The 18850-nt window shown below is 40.2% G+C and overlaps 1 protein-coding gene across 1 annotated transcript in view; it reads right to left on the bottom strand.

Moving 5' to 3' along the window:
• Positions 1-263: 263 nt before the first annotated feature.
• ova (ovaries absent) overlaps positions 264-18850 on the bottom strand; it is a 425539-nt gene continuing 406952 nt past the window's right edge. The window contains exon 10 of the mRNA XM_080276474.1: positions 264-4388. Coding sequence (XP_080132600.1) covers positions 331-4388 — 4058 coding nt within the window. The 3' untranslated portion in view covers positions 264-330. The remainder of the gene's footprint in view (positions 4389-18850) is intronic.

Here is an 18850-nt window from a genome sequence, read left to right as displayed (position 1 = left end):
CTAAACCCGGGACCTTACTATCTCTCTCTGTACTGTATTAATAATATGGTATTCAGTAGTCAAAATAGTGTAGAAAACAGGTTCTGGGTCAAAACATCTGTGTGTGCATGAAAGGGGTTTAATGGTAATACTGTACTGTAATAATAATAATCATAATAATAATAATAATAATACCGGTAATAATAATAATAAATCATCATCATCAAGTAATAATAATAATAAAATCCTCTGTGGCTTTCAAAATCTTACAAAGATGTGCATGACAAAAGCCCATTTAAATCCTGAAACAGCATACATCTTATTCACATAAACAGTCCAGTGTTTAAATACTTAATTAATATTTGGTAACTTGTAATTCAACACGCACATGGCAGTTTCTGCCTGCAGTATCTGACGATGTGAGCTCCTGGGTGTAGGTGTGTCACAGTTAATGGTAGCACTGGCTTGTGACCTAGTATTTCTCATTAAAGGCCACATCTTGCTCAAGCTGCCATCCTCAGCCCTCAAAGCACTGCTCAGATAACCTAAATTACCACATCCCACTGCACTGTGATAGGTTCTGAGATTTCTCAGGATTATTGGTGCTTGTCTTGTGCTTTTTAGTTGACAAGGATTGTGCTTCCTTGCTTTCCTTGACAATTCTGACCTGGGCCTAACTAACTTGCCTTTACGCCCTCTCAGCTCTTTGCATTCATCTAGTAAGAGCATAGCAACCTCACGGTGTAACTTTGCAGGCAACTTTCTTTCTGTTTCACCAATTTCTAAGCTACTAACCTTCTCTAAAGGAGATTCTGGTGGAGTGGACCCAGAATCAGAAGCCATGCGTCCATCATCCTCATCCGAGCTGGAATTGAGGAAATTCACCTCTTCTGTTCCAACCAAATCAGAAGGATGGAATCCTGAGCCCCGTATTTCCTTCCACTCATCTGTGGCTAAATTACTTAGTTCTCTCAGTAATCGTTTATTTTTTGGCTTCACTTTCTTTAAGTGCCGTGGTGGTTGATGTAAAGTTGATGCGCCCTTGAGGGTGGTGAAGGTGAGGAGTTGTGAAGGCCTCTTCATGGAATGCAAAAGCAGAGGCCTTTTTTTCTTGGAATGAGCAACTACACTACTTCTGTTTTTGCACACTGGCATACTGGAAAGAGGGGATTTGGAACTGACCAAGTGAAAGTCAGAATCTTCTTCATCTGAGCTGGCACTGAGGAACTTCACCTCCTCCGACCCCAGTAAATCAGAGGGATGAAAGCCTGAGCCTCTGATTTCCTTCCATTCATCAGTAACTAAATCTCTCAGTTCTCTTAAGACTGATTTATGTCTGGGCTTCCTTGATTTCCTGGAGGGGTGTGGTGATGGAGACTGTGCATTAATACAGTTCAGGGAGAAAGATGGGGTGGGCCTCCTCAAAGTGTGAAGAAGCAAGGGTCTTTTGTTCTTGGGAGGAGTGCTGGGTGTATTAGCAGAGCTGAGTACATTAGCAGGGTTGGGAGAGGGCTGAGATTGTGGGAACTGGGCCTGCCATGCCCCACATTCTTCTGCTGTCTCCCCTGTCAGTTCAGGCTTTCCTAGTGTGTTTACCACAGGACACAAGAATAACTGTGAGCTTGTGTATTCTCTTCTACTTCCCTCTTCCTTGGAAACATCACAGAGTTGAGAAGTTATATCATAATATAGAAAGTTTGTATCTGGCTGACCATGCAGTTGCCCTACTTTTTCAAGTCTGTCAGCAGGATGAAAATCTTTCAGTAAGGATTTCTCCCACTTATCCTTAGGAACACTACAAAGTTTTTCTGTACCTACAATATAATTTTTATTTGTAACATCTGCTGACTCTTTATTACTTTCACAGTTACTAGTATTTCTAATATCAACTTCGTCATTACCTCTACTAATATCACTAAGAACCGTACTTTTCACTGGTATCTTACTGAATACCGTAAGCTCCCTTCCACTACATTTTTCAAAACTCAAGCTTGCTTGTCCCTTTCCACACACTCCACTATCACTTGGTGCCCAGTTACATTCCGAGAGCACATCTGTACTTAATTTTCGGGCAGCTGCATTTTTCTGGCACTTCTCAACACTCTGCCTATCAGGTGACAGAGTTGGATAAGATGCAGAGTTCCCATTTTCATCCATACAACTTGAATAACTATCTTTGTGTAAAACTGCTAACTCTGCATCTCTTAAAATATCAGTCCTATCCATGCATATACTTGATACATTTGAACTCTTAACTGTATGTTTATTGCTGGGAATTTCATCTTTGCTGTGTCTTGGTCTATGACCTTTAGGTACCTTGGTTGGCATTAATCTCTCCACTGACCTCCTGGTGACCTTTATGTTTTCAAGGTCAGGATGATGCAAGTCCATAAGGCCATTGAGGCGGAGTTCTCGGCACTCATCTTGTAAAAGTTGATTGACTTCAGAACACTTTTTCTTTTTTAAGACCACTGATGAGCCTGATATCTCTCTTGTTCCATAAGAATAAGAAGTATTTTCATCTTGTGTTTTCTGATCAGAAACATTGTACTCCTTCAGGGTCAAGGCATCAACTGAGGTGTATTGAGTGTCATTACTCCCACCAACTAGAGACCTGAAGAATTTCACACCTCTACTGACAGTATTGACAATATTTGTGATGAAGCCATTGCCATTGTTACTATAACTTGGCACACTATCTTGGTTACTTGGGTCTGTCTGAGTTCCATTTTCCTTACGCTTATTAACTCTTTCTGATGCACTATTGACTGGCTGACCATTATGAATTATGTCCGCATCTCTGTGAATTGGCGACTTAAAACTAATGTCTTCATCGACTATGAACATATTTGAACTCTCATAGGCAATTTGGGGGTTTTCAAAGGCACCATTTTGTTCCGATGCCCTGAGGTGGGAAGTGTCCATATCTACAGTAGAATGTACATTATTTATGTCCTCTGGGGTAATGGGCAAGACTTCATCAGTTAGATGGTTTTGCTGACAATCCTTGTAAAGAGAGGTTTGGGTGTCTTGAGCCAGCTGCTTGGACACTACAGCCAGCTGTCCCTGTGAAACCTGCACTCCCTGTCTTGAGATGTCTAAAATAATGGTCTTTCCACCACGGGAAGACATGCCTGTGGTCTCCATTTTCCGTTTCCGACTGTTGCCCTTGATCTCAGGACCTTGCGTTGGGGGAGGAGGGTTAGCTGTGATAGGTAGGAACAGTGAATTAGGGACGGGAGAATTTTCTAAACTGGGCGGGACATTCGGAGATCGGCCATTGGTCGCCAAGTCTCCTCCGCGTCCAGTTCCACAGCGAGACTTATGTTTAGACGACCAATGGCTATTCCCATTTTTTGACGAAGAAAACTGTGTAGAGTCAGGGACCTTGGCACCGGTATGTGGATAACATGAAAGGCCATCTAGCTGTTGAGGTGCATTATCTGCCTCATTTCGTCCGCGCCCACGCCCAAGGTCATCCTCATCACTAGACAAGTCAATGATCTCAATGGATGAATTCATTCTAGTCTGTGTGAGATTGGATAGAGTGACAGAGTTTCCCAGGGGTAGGGTGTTAGCGTCTCGCTGAGGCAAAAGGTGGTACATGCTTTGCCCACTCTTGGCAGAGTTTGGACCAGTAGGCTCAAGGATAGGCATACCACAGCCACTCAGACTAGCCTGTACTTCACCTTTCCTTTGATTACTGACACCTGATTTCTGATATATGTGTAGCTGAGGATCACTCATAGCAAATTTCTTCCTTGACAATGGTTTCATCACATCACTGCTTACTTGGTAGCTCAATGACTTGTTTATAGAATTTAAGGGAATTAAGGATATATCAGCAGACAATGATGTACCAGGTTTAGCTGACAAGTTATTATCATCCACACTCATACCTAATGACCGATTATGCTGATGTTTATTAGAAACGTGTGCCAATGGAATTTTCTGGGACACTGCAGGGTGGATGACATGTTGCTGAGGGAGAAGACAAGAGTCCGCTGGTGCCACTGAGATTATATTAAGGGGTGCTGGATGCTGTGGTGCTGGCACTGAGGCTGAACTGGGAAGGGCCAGTTGTGCAACAGTTAGACTGCTGTTTAGGGCAGCAGGAGTTATTATGCCACTAGCCCCCGGCAGGTACAGGTCACTGGATGACTGAGGTAGGCCTGTTACCCACTGCATTACACCAGGTTCATTCCAGGCAGCCAGCCGGGAGGCCACTAAATTCTGAGGAGACTGGGCAAGACTTGGTTGCAAGTGTGGTTCTTCAGTTAGGTCAATGCATGGAGCTGATGGACCACCCAGACGAAGCAGGCGGTTCACCAACCGCTTTTGCAGCCTCTTGAGTTTGACTGTGGATGGACGACACAGCCGCAGCAGTCTTCTACTATGCAGGTCCAGACCTGTGTATATGATGATATATATTAAGAGAGGTCCATGAATACAGTTTTCTTTAATTAATCAATTTAACAATGAACAAATGCTTTGATAAATGTTACTCAACTATTTATCATCCCCATCATCATTCCAACTTAATTCCAACCTATAAGATGGTGTGGTGCCAGTGGTAGTGGGAGTAGGTTCATTTGAATGTGAACCCAGTGGACTGCAGATTGAAGCTGTCCTCCTCCTACAGTCCACCATCCTCTTTTCAGGGGGATAAGGGCGGAGTTGAGGGATATTTGTATGAAAAGGCAGTGGAGTCAACCGGTCACATTGGTGCCGTCACATGAAGGCATCACTCTCCAGCACCAAGACTTGGTGTGTTGGATCCAGAAACAAAAAGAAAGAGCACAAAGGCAGAATCATCAAACAGTGTGCCCAATGAAATAGGCCACACAATCATGTACATCAGCTTCCAAACATTTGAAATCTTGACTCCACTATGCATGCATAACCCGCAGCTCGTATACTGATACTGGTATATATTATTCTTTTAACAGATAACCTTCATAAACATCAGTGGGGGGAGTCATTCTGTGGAATACTAATGTCATAAAAGGGGTGCTAAACCTTGCTATGTACTTTTTGTACATATCTCATCTATTAATTTTGATCCTTTGTTAATTCCTCAGCTTATTCAAGCTGTATACCTCACTTTCTCACACTGATTTATCCTGTCCATCAACATCTTTTCATTGCCTTCTCTCTCTCCAGCAAACTCGCATATGTCCTTCTCACCACCCAGCAAACTCACATCCGTCCTTTTCACCACCCTATCATCATTCTCCACATGATCATACTGTACCACCTACAAACAATGTTCTACCTATTATCAACAGACTTCCTTGCTCCAAATAAAACATGATTCACATGATTTCACATGCTATAGTTGTTCTATTTTATGATGGCAGTTTGGGTGGGGCACTCTGGGACCTCACTCTGTTAGCTCTGTTGCCACATCGTCACCACACATGTGCTCTCTCTCTCTCATATTTATATTAACTAATACTAATTTTATTTTCTGTATTTTCTCTCTTGTTTTCGACTTTTTTCCACACCACTCCTGAGGTAAAAGTCTATTGGTGTGTTTTTTTTTTTTGTAGCTTCCATGGTGGGAGACTGACTGAGTATGACCCGCTCACGCAGGGCTATCCCTTGTGTCACCACCTGACAAAGTCGCAAAAGCAACGCTGACAAGTCTAATGAGATTTATACTATACTATAGCTTTTTATTGAATTACATCTATACAGTGTTTAAAATTCATTTATAAATAGTTACTAGCTTAAAATAGGAGAGTGAGACAGAGAGAGAGGTGAGCACAAATAATTACACGTGTGTCGGGAGCAATGTGGCAACAGAGCTAACAGTGTGAGGTCCCAGATCGCCCCACCTAAACTGCCTTCATAAAATAGAATGACTGTAGTCAATGTACACACATTCCTCAGCAGTCCAATATCCACTGCTCTTACCCTAACTTTCACACTCGTAACATACCGAATTCTCACATCCTCATGTTAATGTGAGCGCTGATATACCGCGCAATCCTACAGCGCACTGCATAATCAGATCTCAATATTGTATCAGGTTTTCGAAGCACCGGCCACTTTTCATTAAGTTATTCTACTGTTAACTTCCTTTGTAAATTTTAACTGGAGTACTATACTGTATTCAGTAATTCAAGTCTCTCTTCATTCACCAACATATAACTGTTGAATAAAAACTACTATTATACTAATTAGAATTAGTCCACGAGAGGTGGCTGGACTTCACTCTTCACTTAACACCACTCAGGAATATGGCTTATTACGTTTTGCCTAGCAAAAGAAGAAAGCATATAGTGAGTGGATGGAAAGTAGCGGCATGAAGGAATCTGAGAGACGGAAGAGAGAATTATATGTAGGGAGGAAGGGAGAAGTGAAAAGATTAGTAGGAGAGAGTAAGAAGATAGAAGATGATGAATTTGGAAGGAATATGAGTGTAAAGTGGAGGAAATGTAAGAAAATGTTCGGGAGAGAGGTAAGGAGAGTTAGACAGGGTGATAATGTAGTTGGGGAGAGAAAGATAAAAACAAAAACGGTAGACTGCTCGTGCAGAAGGGAGAAAAGTGAGCAGATGGAGAGAACACTTTATGGATCTATTAAACACAGAGAATGAAAGTAATGTGAGTATAAGTGGGAGAAGGAGGGAGGAGAGAAGAGTTGAAGAAATCAGTAGGATGGAAGTAGTGGAAGCACTGAAGAAAGTCAAAATGTGGAAAGCCCAAGGAAATGATGGAAAGTATGGTGAAATGCTGAAGCATAGGGGAGAGATTGTAAAAGAATGGGTATGGAAAATGTCCACATTGGCCTGGGAGGAAGGCAGAGTTCCAGAGAATTGGAAGTGAGGTATAATTCTTGTACAAAGGAGGAGGGAAAAAAGAAGTGTGTGGTAATCATAGGGGTATCTGTCTTCTTAGTGTAGTAGGAAAAATATATGATAAAATACTTATTGACCAAGTCAGGGAAATAACCAAGGAATTAGTTGGAGAACAGGGAGGTGTTAGGAAGGGAAGAGGTGATGTAGATCAGATACTCATTCACAGGTATTTAGTGGAAAAGTTTCTAGAGAAGGGAAAGACATTGTATGTAGCCTTCATGGATTTGGGGAAAGCTTATGACAGGGTGGATAGACAAGGAATATGGAAAATATTAAGAACACATGGAATAAATGGGAAGATGTTGAATGCTGTCAAGTGGGGTTGGTGGAGGATTAGTGCCCTTCCCTGTAAAACAATTAACTCTGAGTCCTTGGCCACCCCGTTTGGGATACATGGCGTCTGGCAATGAATGAATGAATGAATGTTGAATGCTCTGAAGAGTATGTATGAGGGTACTGAGGCTGCAGTGCATGTGGATGGTGAACTGAGTGAATTTTTCTATTTGAAGGTTGGATTGAAACAGGGATGTTATGTCCCCATGGCTGTTCACTCTGTATATGGATGGGGTTATAAAAGAGATACAGGGCAGATCAGTGGATGTTGGGAAGGCCCTAATGAGAGAGGGCAGCATTTGGAAACTCCCTGTACTGTTGTTTACTGATGACACTGTATTGTTTGGTGAAGACAAAGGGGAACTTCAAGGCTTGGTGAATGAGTTTGGGAGTTAAGAAACAATCTAAAGGTGAATGTAGGGGAGAGCAAAGTTATGGTCTTTGAGAGAAATGAAGTCACTGGATGTACAGTGAGGCTGGATGAGGAGGAAATGGAAAATGTGAGTGGATTTAAGTACTGTACGTGGGTAGTGTGATGAGTAAGAATGGAAGTTTAGAGGGTGATGTGCTTGAAAGGGTACAACAAGGAAGAAAGGTTGCTGGTTCTCTGAAAGCAGTGGTATGGATGCATGGAAGTAAAAAAAAAAGTCGCTACATGACAGTACTGTGATACCAACTCTAACGTATGGAAGTGAAGCTTGGACCTTGTTGGAAGGACAAGTCAAGAATGAGAGCAATGGAAATGTGTTATTTGGGAGAAGCATGCGGAGTTACATGTAGAGACAGACTGACAAATGAGGAATTAGTTGAGAGGAGCATGTCGAGTTGCATGGAGAGACAGACTGACAAATGACGAAGTGAAGGAGCACCGTATTGAAGACAAGCCTTTATTAAGGTGACGGCATTTAGCTTTATACAAGCTTCTTCAAGTCAGTGAACAATATTTAAAGTGGAGACCTTATATATCCTCCTTTTGGTGGTGGAGGTAGCTTAAGATGTGGGCGGCATTTCCTGACATTAAAGGATTACCTGGACAAATCAGGAACTATGAAGGATTGTTAGAATAAGCTGTAAGGTCCCATGGAGGAATGTTTGGGATCAAGAGGAGTGGATGGCAAATGCCCATGAATATATGTAAACATACACAAACATACACATATACACACATATACAGTACAGTATATACAAACATGGCTGACAATGTAAACATCAAGGGACCTGAATTTCCAGGAACTGACAGTGAAACAAATGTGTTGGATTTGGTTAAAACACTGATTATGAGAATTAGTGAACTAGAAAAGAAAAAGAAGGATCTATTATCAAGAAACATGCCTGAAAATACCGAGTATATAGGATCTGATCCAGGCAAATGAGACAGTAAACCAGGAGATCGAGAATTTGAAACGAAAATATCAAATTGAGGAGAAAACTAGATGACAGCAGTAACAAAACGGAGAAGGTGAGTAGTGTGTTAGAAGAACAAAAGACAAAGTGGGCACATATGGAAGAAGAACAGGATGAAGTGGTTAGCTTAAGGGAAATTATTCAGGAAGAAAGGGAAATGAACAAGAAAAAAAATGGAAGAAAATGCAGTGCAAATACTGAAGAAAAAAGAGAAAATAGTGAGAGAAACTGCACAAAGGAACAGATGTGTGGTAATATCTGGAAACAGGGAGGAGGAGGAAAAGGTTAGATCTGTGAGACTTGAGAGAGACACGAATAAGGTGAGAAAAATATTGGGCAAGATCGATCCCAAAGGAAACAAGTGGGAAAACGAAACTGAGGAAGTAAGGAGGATAGGGCCATATAAGAAAGGGGAAGCAAGACCAGTGAGAGTTAAGTTGTCATCAGAAAGTGTAGTAAACGATATAATTAGCCCGCCGTGTGCTGGCTATTATTAGCCGTATGGGTCACTCTAGTACCAGCCCTTTTTTTTTTTTTTTTTTTTTGCAAGAACGAAAGATTTTGATGTGGAAACAACGAATTTCGCCATTAAAATGCTCACCGAGGCTCAGAAATTAGTTTTATTGAGTCCTGCATGCTGGTGTACAGGTATAGCTGCTCTCTCACGCTCACCACGTACATGAGAGAAAGCCGTTTTCTATGTAAGGTATACTCAGGTATTTATGCTGGGAAGGTATAGCAATGTTCAGTACACTTTTCTGATTACTTATTACTTCAGCATCTATGACAGTTTGCATGCCTTTCTCACTGTTGAATGCATTATCTTACTTGAAGATAGGTACAACCTGACTTCATTACGTACAGTCCCGGCACTTACAAGAAGGTATTTACAACTTGACTTCATTAGATAGTCCTTACACTTACAAGAAAATATTTACATCTTACACTTACATGAAAATATTTACAAAATACCTTCACTATGTACAGCACTAGGTGAGACACACAGGCAGAGTGAGACAAAGCGAGCGTGAGGGGGGAAGCGAGTGAGTGTATGGCCTTGACAGCCTGGGGGATGGTAGAGGAACAGTTACCTTACATGCCTGCCAATTTTTACCCGCGAATCTTGATAAATGTGGTCACAGTGAAGTTTCTTATTTTAAACCGGCACTGGCACTGGCCACTGAATTATGTCAGACCATTTTAAAACGGCACTGGCAAGTGGCAGGTTAAAGTGACCTAGAAACCAGGTAAAGAGGCAGGGATGGAAAATATTATAGTAAGAAAAGCTTTGAATGAAGAAAAAAAAGAGAAACATTAAAATCTCTGATGGAACAAGGAAAAAAATGACAAGGGACAGAGGAAGAATGTAAAATATTTTTTTGGAGAGTGATGGATATGAAAGTAAGGAAGTGGTATGTGAGGAACTAGACGTAAAGGAAACAAGGGGGATGGATATGGATATGAAAAAGAGAAGAATGAGTAAAGATAAAACCAGTGCAGTAAATCTAAGCATCATATATAGTAATGTAGATGGCTTAATATCTAAGAAAAGGGAAATTGGAGACTATAAAAATGAAAATAAACCTGAAATTGTTTGCTTGGTGGAGACTAAATTGCCCCGAGATGTTGATAAAAAATTATTTGGATGGAACAATTATAATATTTGGAGGAAGGATAGAGAAAGCAAGTTTGGGGGGAGGTAAAAAATACCCCCGCTAATACCAATACACCAGTCCTGTATGAGACAGCCCTAGCATGTATTCAATATGGACGGTGGGTGTTAGCACTGAAGTGGTGATATGTAGAGGTGTATGGTATGTAGGAGGACTACTAGGCCTTGGGAGCAGGCTGTGAAGCCTATGCCCAGAGTCGAGCACATAAAAAAAATAATAATAATAAATGATGATTTTAACCCGTAATGACTTAAGAGCAAAAAATGCAGAAACTGAAAATACCATGGATGAACTTTGGGGAATTGAAATAGAGGACATTTATGGAGAAGAAATAGATGTAATAGTATTTTATATGCCCCTAAAACTAGGGCATGGACAAAAGAAGATTACAAACAGTTAATAAGAGAATCCATTATTAAACTAAAGATGTTAATTGAACGAAGAAATAGAATATTAATAATGGGAGATTTTAACTGTACAGAAGTTGACTGGGAAAGTATGGATGCTGGGAACAATGAGGAATTATGGGGAAATAAATTAATGGAACTGGTGATGGAAAACATGTTAACCTAATTAATTAAAGAAAATACAAGACTTAGGGGTGACGACGAACCATCAGGGCTCGACTTAGAATTCACAATGGATCCAAATGATGTCAAGAACATAACCTACCAATGCCCCTTTGGTAAAAGTGATCATCTAGTTATTGAGATGGAAGTGGCAAGAGTAAGAGAAAGAGAAAGAGATGAAAAACACAGAGAAAATAGATACAATTATGGGAAGGCTGACTTTGTTTCCCTGAGGAACTTTTTCCAAAATGCAGACTGGAGTAAAATGAATACAATCACAAATGTTGATGAGAAATATGAGTTTTTTATAGAAGTGTATAAAATAGGAGTTAGTTTCTAGAGAAGGGAAAGAAGTTGTATGTGGCTTTCATGGATTTGGAGAAAGCATATGACAGGGTGGATAGACAAGGATTGTGGAAAGTGTTAAGAATATATGGAGTAGATGGGAAGTTGTTGAATGCTGTGAAGAGTATGTACGATGGTGCTAAGGCTGCAGTGCGTGTGGATGGTGAACTAAGTGAATTTTTCTATTTGAAAGCTGGGTTGAAACAGTGATGTGTCATGTCTCCATGGTTGTTCAATCTGTACATGGATGGGGTAATAAAAGAGGTACAAGGTAGGGTAGTGGATGTTGGAGTGGCCCTGGAGAGAGAGGATAGTGTTTGGAAACTCTCTGTACTGTTGTTTGCAGATGATACAGTGTTGTTGAGTGAAGACGAAGAGGAGCTGCAAGGCTTGGTGGATGAGTTTGGGGGTGTAAGAAACGGAATCTAAAGGTGAATGTAGGGAAGAGTAAAGTGATGGTCTTTGAGAGAGGTGAAGTCAGTGAATGTACAGCGAGGTTGGATGGTGAGGAATTGGAAAATGTGAGTACATTTATGTACTTGGGTAGTGTGATGAGTAAGGATGGAGGTTTGGAGGGTGAAGTGCTTGAAAGGGTACAGCAAGGAAGAAAGGTTGCTGGTCCTTTGAAAGCAGTGATAAGAAACAGGGAAGTGAGCATGGAAGTGAAAAAGTTACTACATGACAGTATTGTGATACCAACTCTAACGTACGGAAGTGAAGCTTGGACGTTGTTGGAAGGACACAAGTCAAGAGTGAGAGCAGTGGAAATGAGTTATTTAAGGGGAGCCTGTGGAGTCACATGGAGAGAGAGGCTGACGAATGAGGATATAAAGAAGCGTTGTGGTGTTGATGTGGATGTGATAGGATGTGTTATGAGGAACACACTGAGGTGGTTTGGCCATGTGGAGAGAATGGAGGGTGAAAGACTGATGAAGAGAGTGTATGTGAGTGAGGTGGAAGGGGGAAGAGGGATGGGGAGGCCGAGGATGAGATGGAGGGATGGGGTGGAGAGGTATATGAGAGAGGGGGGTGTGAGTTGGGAGCAGGGCAGTGAAATGGCGGGGGACAGGGCGACTTGGAGGCGATTTGTTTGTGGCCACCCCAAACGGGATTGAGGCGTCTGGCAATAGATAGATAGATAGAAATATGTCCCAAAATTTTCTGCAGCTATGGAAAGGAAGAAAAAATGGATTAACAACAGATATAGGGAAATACGAAAAAGATATTGTAACTAATTGTAAAAAAAAAAGCTGAAACTATTTTCTAGGTTTGTAAATGGTAAAATGAAAGTTAAGGACAGTATAATACAATTGAGGGATGGAGATGAAACTTACGAAAGTGAAGAAGAATTGTGTGAAATAAAGAACAACAAGCTGCAGTCAGTTTATCTGTTGGAAGAGGAATTTAGGGAACCTGAAATGGAACCCAGGATGATGGGAATGGCAGAAATTACAGTTGACATGAATGAGGTGCTGCAGCTGATGAGGGATCTAGATAAGAGAAAAGCAATGGGACCAGATGGTGTGGCTGGATGGATCCTGAAGGAATGTACAGACCAGTTAATGTGACCTGTTTATATCATCATCAAGACCTCACTGGAAAATGGACAGTTACCTAAAGATTGGAAAAGAGTGAGTAATGTGCCAATCTTCAAGGAAGGAGATTGGGAAGATCCACTCAATTACAGACTTGTATCACTTACTAGTATTGTTTGTAAAATCTGCGAGAAAATTATTAGAAGAAAGTAAAGTGATAACACCAATACAATTTGGTTTTAGGGAAGGAACATCATGTTACTAACCTATTAAGTTTCTACAGTACGGTAATAAATGTCATACAAGAGAGAGAGGGATGGGCAGATTGTGCCTATCTTGATCTCAAGAAAGCATTTGACAGGGTGCCCAATAGGAGACTGCTGTGCAAGTTGAAGACCTTTGGAGGGGTGCGTGGGAATCTTTTAAAGTGGATGGATGATTATTTGACAGGAGGGCAGATGAGAACAGTCATAAGAAACAACGTGTCACAATGGAGAAACGTGACTAATGGAGTACTCCAGGGGTCTGTCTTAGTCCCAGTAATGTTTCTGATATATGTAAATGATTTGCCAGAGGGTTTGAATAGTTACATGAGTATGTTAACAGATGATGCTAAAATCATGAAACATATTAAAGGTATTGACAGTTGTATAAAACTGCAAGAGGACATGAACAAACTCCACAGCTGGAGCCAGGCTTGGAAAATGGATTTTAATGCCAAGAAGTGTCATATATTAGAAATGGGAATAAGTTAAAAAAGAAAGCACCGGACATATAAAATGGGCAATGAGATAATTAATAAAAGAAAAGATGAGAAAGATTTGGGAGTGATTATTCAGGATGACTTGTCACCAGAAAAGCATATACACAAAATCATTGGAGGAACTTATGGATGACTGACCAACATGAGAGTGGTTTTTAATTATATATAAACGAGGAAATGTTCAGGGAGTTGATAGTGACCATGATAAGACCAAGACTGGAGTATGCGGCTGTGGTATGGTCACCTCATTTGAAGAAGCATATTGATAAACTAAACAGGGTTCAACAGATGGTAACGAGGATGATACCATGCTTAAGGGAACTCACCTACGAGGAAAGATTAGAAAAACTGAAGTTACCAACACTGCATGAGAGATGGGAAAGAGGTGACTTGATCACAATATTTAGAAATGTAACAGAACTGGAAAGAGGGGATAGAGAGGATCTTTTTGTGCTGGATTATGGAAGAACAAGAGGTCATGACTTCAAGCTGAGGAAAAGTAGATGTCTTACTGATCTTAAAAGGTTCAGTTTCCCGAACAGAAGTAAAAGTATCTGGAACGACTTAGACGAACAGGTGGTGCAGGCAAAAAAAAAAAACATTCATGTGTTTAAAACCAGACAAGATAAATGTAGATATGGAGACAAGACAACAAGAGCTTAGCTCAATTCCTGTATACTACGAATAAATAAATACAAATAGGTAAATACATATACCTATATAAACATACATATCTATATGCATGTTTACATACAGAAATACACATGTATGTCAACAAACATACATATTAAACAAGCACAACAACACACACATATTATACTAATGCTGACAATATTAACAACAATTAATTGATAACAATAATAATAATAATAATAGTAATAATAATAATGAAAATAATAATGATAATATTAATACTACTAATAATAATAATAAAAATAAAAATAATAATAATAATAATAACAATAATAATGATAACAGTAATAATAATAATAATAATAATAATAACTAATGAAGTAGTAGGTGGGGGTGCTTACCATCCACTCACTTGATGTAGTGCTGCTTTGAGTGTCTGCCCTTTCCTCTCTTCCTTCCTTCCTTCCTCTTCTGTCTTTCTTTCCTTCACTGGTAACCATATAACCAAATCATGGTGCCTGGTGGTTTAGTGGGTAATTAAGGTGCTCCAATCAGATTTAGCCTGTGTAGGTTTATCTTCAAGGTGTGGTTGGGGTTTACTGCTCACATAATGCCACTCAGGGATGAGTGAGGATGGTCACTCCCATCTTACATGCCAGGACCAACTTGCCTAGCCCCCAGCCCCCAGCTCCTATGCTCCTCATGGGGTAACACAGGATTGGATGATGGATGCATGGATGGATAATAACTAATGACATCATTACGACCACAAATGTCATTCATATCATAGTTCTTTAATCATTAGGACAAAGTATAATACACATCACATAATGTATTTACCTATTTGTATTTACCTATTTGTAGTATACAGGAACTGAGCAATGCTCGTGTTGTCCTGTCTCCATATCCATATTTATCAAGTCTACCTTTACACACATGAATGTTTTTCTCATGCACCACCTCTTTGTCTAAGTCGTTCCAAATATTTAAGTATTTACCTAATATACCTAATTGTGATATACACGGAATGTACTATGCTCGTGGGTTTCCGTTGCCGTTTCTCAATAAGTCTAATTTAACTTTAAACTCATTTAAGTTTTTAGACTGGACGATCTCTTTGTCCAGGCTATTCCATAAGTCTATACTTCTGTAAGGAAAGCTATATTTCTTGATATCCTTCAAGCAGCTTGACTTTTTCAATTTCATTCCATGTCCTCTTGTTGCTCTCTTATCCCATATAAACAGATCTTCTTTGTCAATTTTATCTACTCCCACCATGGTCCTGAACACCACAATCATGTCTCCCCTCTTTCTCCTTTCCTCTAACGAAGGCAAATCCAGTTTTTCCAGCCTCTCTCTGTATGACAGGTCTGTCAGACTGGGGACCATCTTGGTTGCTGTTCTTTGTATTCTCTCAATCTTGTTTATATCTTTCTTTTTGTGTGGGGACCACACTACTGCTGCATATTCTAACCTGGGGCGGATCATGGCCACTATCAATTTTTTCATTATCTCATCCATATAATGAAATGCTACTCTTATGTTAGTCAAGAGTTTATAAGTCTCTCCAACTATCTTGTTAATGTGCTTTTCTGGTGACAAATTATCTTGGACCAGCACTCCCAAATCTTTCTCTTCTCTCCTTTTTGTGATTAATTCATTACCCAAAAAATAATTCAGTGATGGTCTCCTGGTACTTTTACCCATTTCCAATATTTTACATTTCTTTACATTAAATTTCATTTCCCACGTCCGGCTCCAATTGTGTATCCTATCCAAATCCTCCTGCAGTATTTTACAATCCTCCTCAACCTCTATCTTCCTCAAGATCTTTACATCATCAGCAAACAGACTTGCATAACTGTTCACTCCATCTACCATATCATTTACGTAAATCAGGAACATTACTGGCGCCAACACTGAGCCTTGAGGGACTCCACTTGTTACTTCCCTCCATCCAGACATCTTTTCCTTTATTACTGTCCTCATTTGTCTGTCTCTCAAAAAGTCTCTCATCCATTCCAGAAGTTTCCCCTTTAGTCCTCCTATATATACTAGTTTCCACATTAGTCTGTTATGAGGTACCTTGTCAAAGGCCTTCTCTAAGTCTAAGTACACACAATCCACCCAACCATCTCTCTCCTGTACCACATCAATCGCTCTTGAGTAAAAGCTCAACAAGTTAGAAACACATGACCTTCCACTTCTGAATCCAAACTGACATTCAGCCAAAATATTCATCTCTTCCAGATATTTTATCCATCTGTCTTTCAGGATTCTCTCACACAATTTTGCGACCATGCTGGTTAGAGACACTGGTCTATAATTCAGGGGTTCTTCCCAGTTTCCTCCCTTGTAAATTGGTACCACATTTGCCCTCTTCCATTCTTTTGGCACTTTCCCCTCTTCCAGTGAGCATACAATTAAGCTGTGAATTTTATCCGCCAGTTGTTCTCTGCATTCCTTCAGTACCCAATTAGAAATTCCATCAGGTCCTGAGGCTTTCCTTACATCTTCAGTTTCCAGTAATTTATACACTTCCTGTACCTCCACTTTTATATCTTTCATCACCGGAACATTTCTAATCACTCCCTCCCCTTCCACAAGCTCCTTTTCTTTAGTGAAAACTGACTGGAAACGTTTGTTCATTATTTCTACTTGCATTGCCGCATCCTTAAAGACCTCTCCTTCTACTTTCAGCTTGGTGATTCTTTCCTTTTGTTTCAGTTTGCCATTAACAAATCTATAAAACAGTTTGGGTTCATCCTTGCATTTGTCAATTATACCTTTTTCAAAATTCCTTTCTTCTTCTCTATGTATTCTTGTGTATTCATTTCTTGTTCTTTTATATTCTTCCTTTGTTCTGTCGTTTCCTCTCCTCCTCCAATTGTTCCATGCCTTATCTCTCTCTTTTTTTGCTATCATACACCTTCTGTTAAACCACTCCTTTTTCCTGTTTTCTTTCCCTCTTACTCTTGGTACAAATTTTTCCACTCCCAAATTATAGAGGTCTAGAAAGATATCCCACTTCCTCTGTATCTCCCTTGTTTCTCTGAATTTTCTCCAATCCGCATTTTCAAAAAAGTTTCTCAATCCTGTAAAATTTGCTTTCCCAAAGTTGTATCTTCCCTGTCTATGAAGCTCGTCTCTTGGCTCGACGTTTCCTATTAACATCTGGAACTCAATGACCACGTGATCACTTTTTCCCAAAGGACAGAGATATTCCAATGATTCTATTACATCGGGTTCTTTGGTGAACAGTAAATCTAACCTTGCTGGTGTGTCCTCACCTCGAAACCGTGTCTCTTCTTTGACCCATTGCGTCATCACATTATTCATTATTATATTTAATAACATAGTGCCCCACGAATCCTCGCCGCCTCCGGAGTACCATTCCTCCCAGTTCACCTCTTTACAATTAAAGTCACCCACCAAAATTATATTATTGCTTTTCTCAATTATTTTTTGCAAGTAGCTAGCCATATCTGACAACATCTCATGGTATTCGTCATCCTTCCATGCTCTTGTCTTTGGGGGAACATACACTACCGCCATATCTCTCTTAACATTCTCTCCAGTTTCTAATTTCATATATACCACTTCAGCCCTGCCTTCTCCCATTTCCACAGTATCTACATTTATGTTGTTCTTCACTGCTATCATCACTCCTCCTCCCTTTTTTTCTTTTCTGTCTTTTCTCCACAGTTTGTATTTACCATCTCCCAAATGAACATCAATATCTTCTCTTAATTTGGTCTCTACAAAGCACATGACATCAGGTTCATGTTCTCTCAAGAAATCATTAATTTCGATCCTTGTCGATATGAAACCATCAACATTAGTATATATCACCTTCAAATTATTTTTGACATTATTAATACCCTCTTCTCTCCTACTCTCTGTCCGTACCACTTCCTCAACTTCTGATCTTTCACAACCATCCTCCTTAGTTTCCTTCACTTCTATTTCCTTAAATACCATTTCCTTACTTTCATATCCAATACTCTCCAAAAAAAAGTATTACATTCTTCCTCTGTCCTCTTATCATTTTTTCCTTTACTTCTTCCTTTAATGATTTTAAAACTTCTCTTTCTTCTTCATTCAGATCTTTTCTTATTTTAATATTTTCCATCCCCGCCTCTTTGCTTAATTTCCAGGTCACTTTAAGTATCTCATTTATTACACCGGTATACATGGAGAGTAATGAGGAGGATGGATGGTGAACTTGTTGAACGAAAGGCAATGATAGACTACGTGTGTGTGGATGAGCGAATGAGAAGACAAGTGTTGGATGCAAGGGTGTGGAGAGGGTGGGGGAATGGAGTCTCGGACCATCACTTAGTGATGGCCAAGGTAGAGCTGCAAAGAAAGTGGTTGAGGAGGCGAAGGGGAAGACAGGAGGAAGCAGCTCCTGTGAGAAGAGTGGAGAAATTGCAAGATAGTGAGAAGAGGACAGAGTATAAGAGCATAGTGGAAGAAAGATTGGGAAGGTATGAGCTAGAGCAGATGGAAGGGGTGGAAGACGTATGTAAGATATTCACGGAAGAGATAAGCGCAGTGTGTGAGGCGGTTTGTGGAGTGAGGAGGAGATGCAAGGGTGTGCAAGGGACAGCATGGTGGAATGATGAGGTGAAACGAGCTGTGGAACAAAAGAAGAAGGCATATGGTGAATGGTTGGCGAGTAGAGGTAGGGGAGAAGATGAGAGAGAGAAGAGAGAGGTATATGTGAGCAGGAGAAGGGAGGTTAAGAG

Source organism: Coenobita brevimanus, chromosome 65 (genome assembly GCF_032717465.1).
Source record: "Coenobita brevimanus isolate Jiangsu-jjx chromosome 65, ASM3271746v2, whole genome shotgun sequence".
Taxonomy (NCBI): Eukaryota; Metazoa; Arthropoda; class Malacostraca; order Decapoda; family Coenobitidae; genus Coenobita; species Coenobita brevimanus.
Note: the sequence above shows the minus strand (reverse complement) of the source record. Positions and strands in the feature narration are given on the sequence as shown.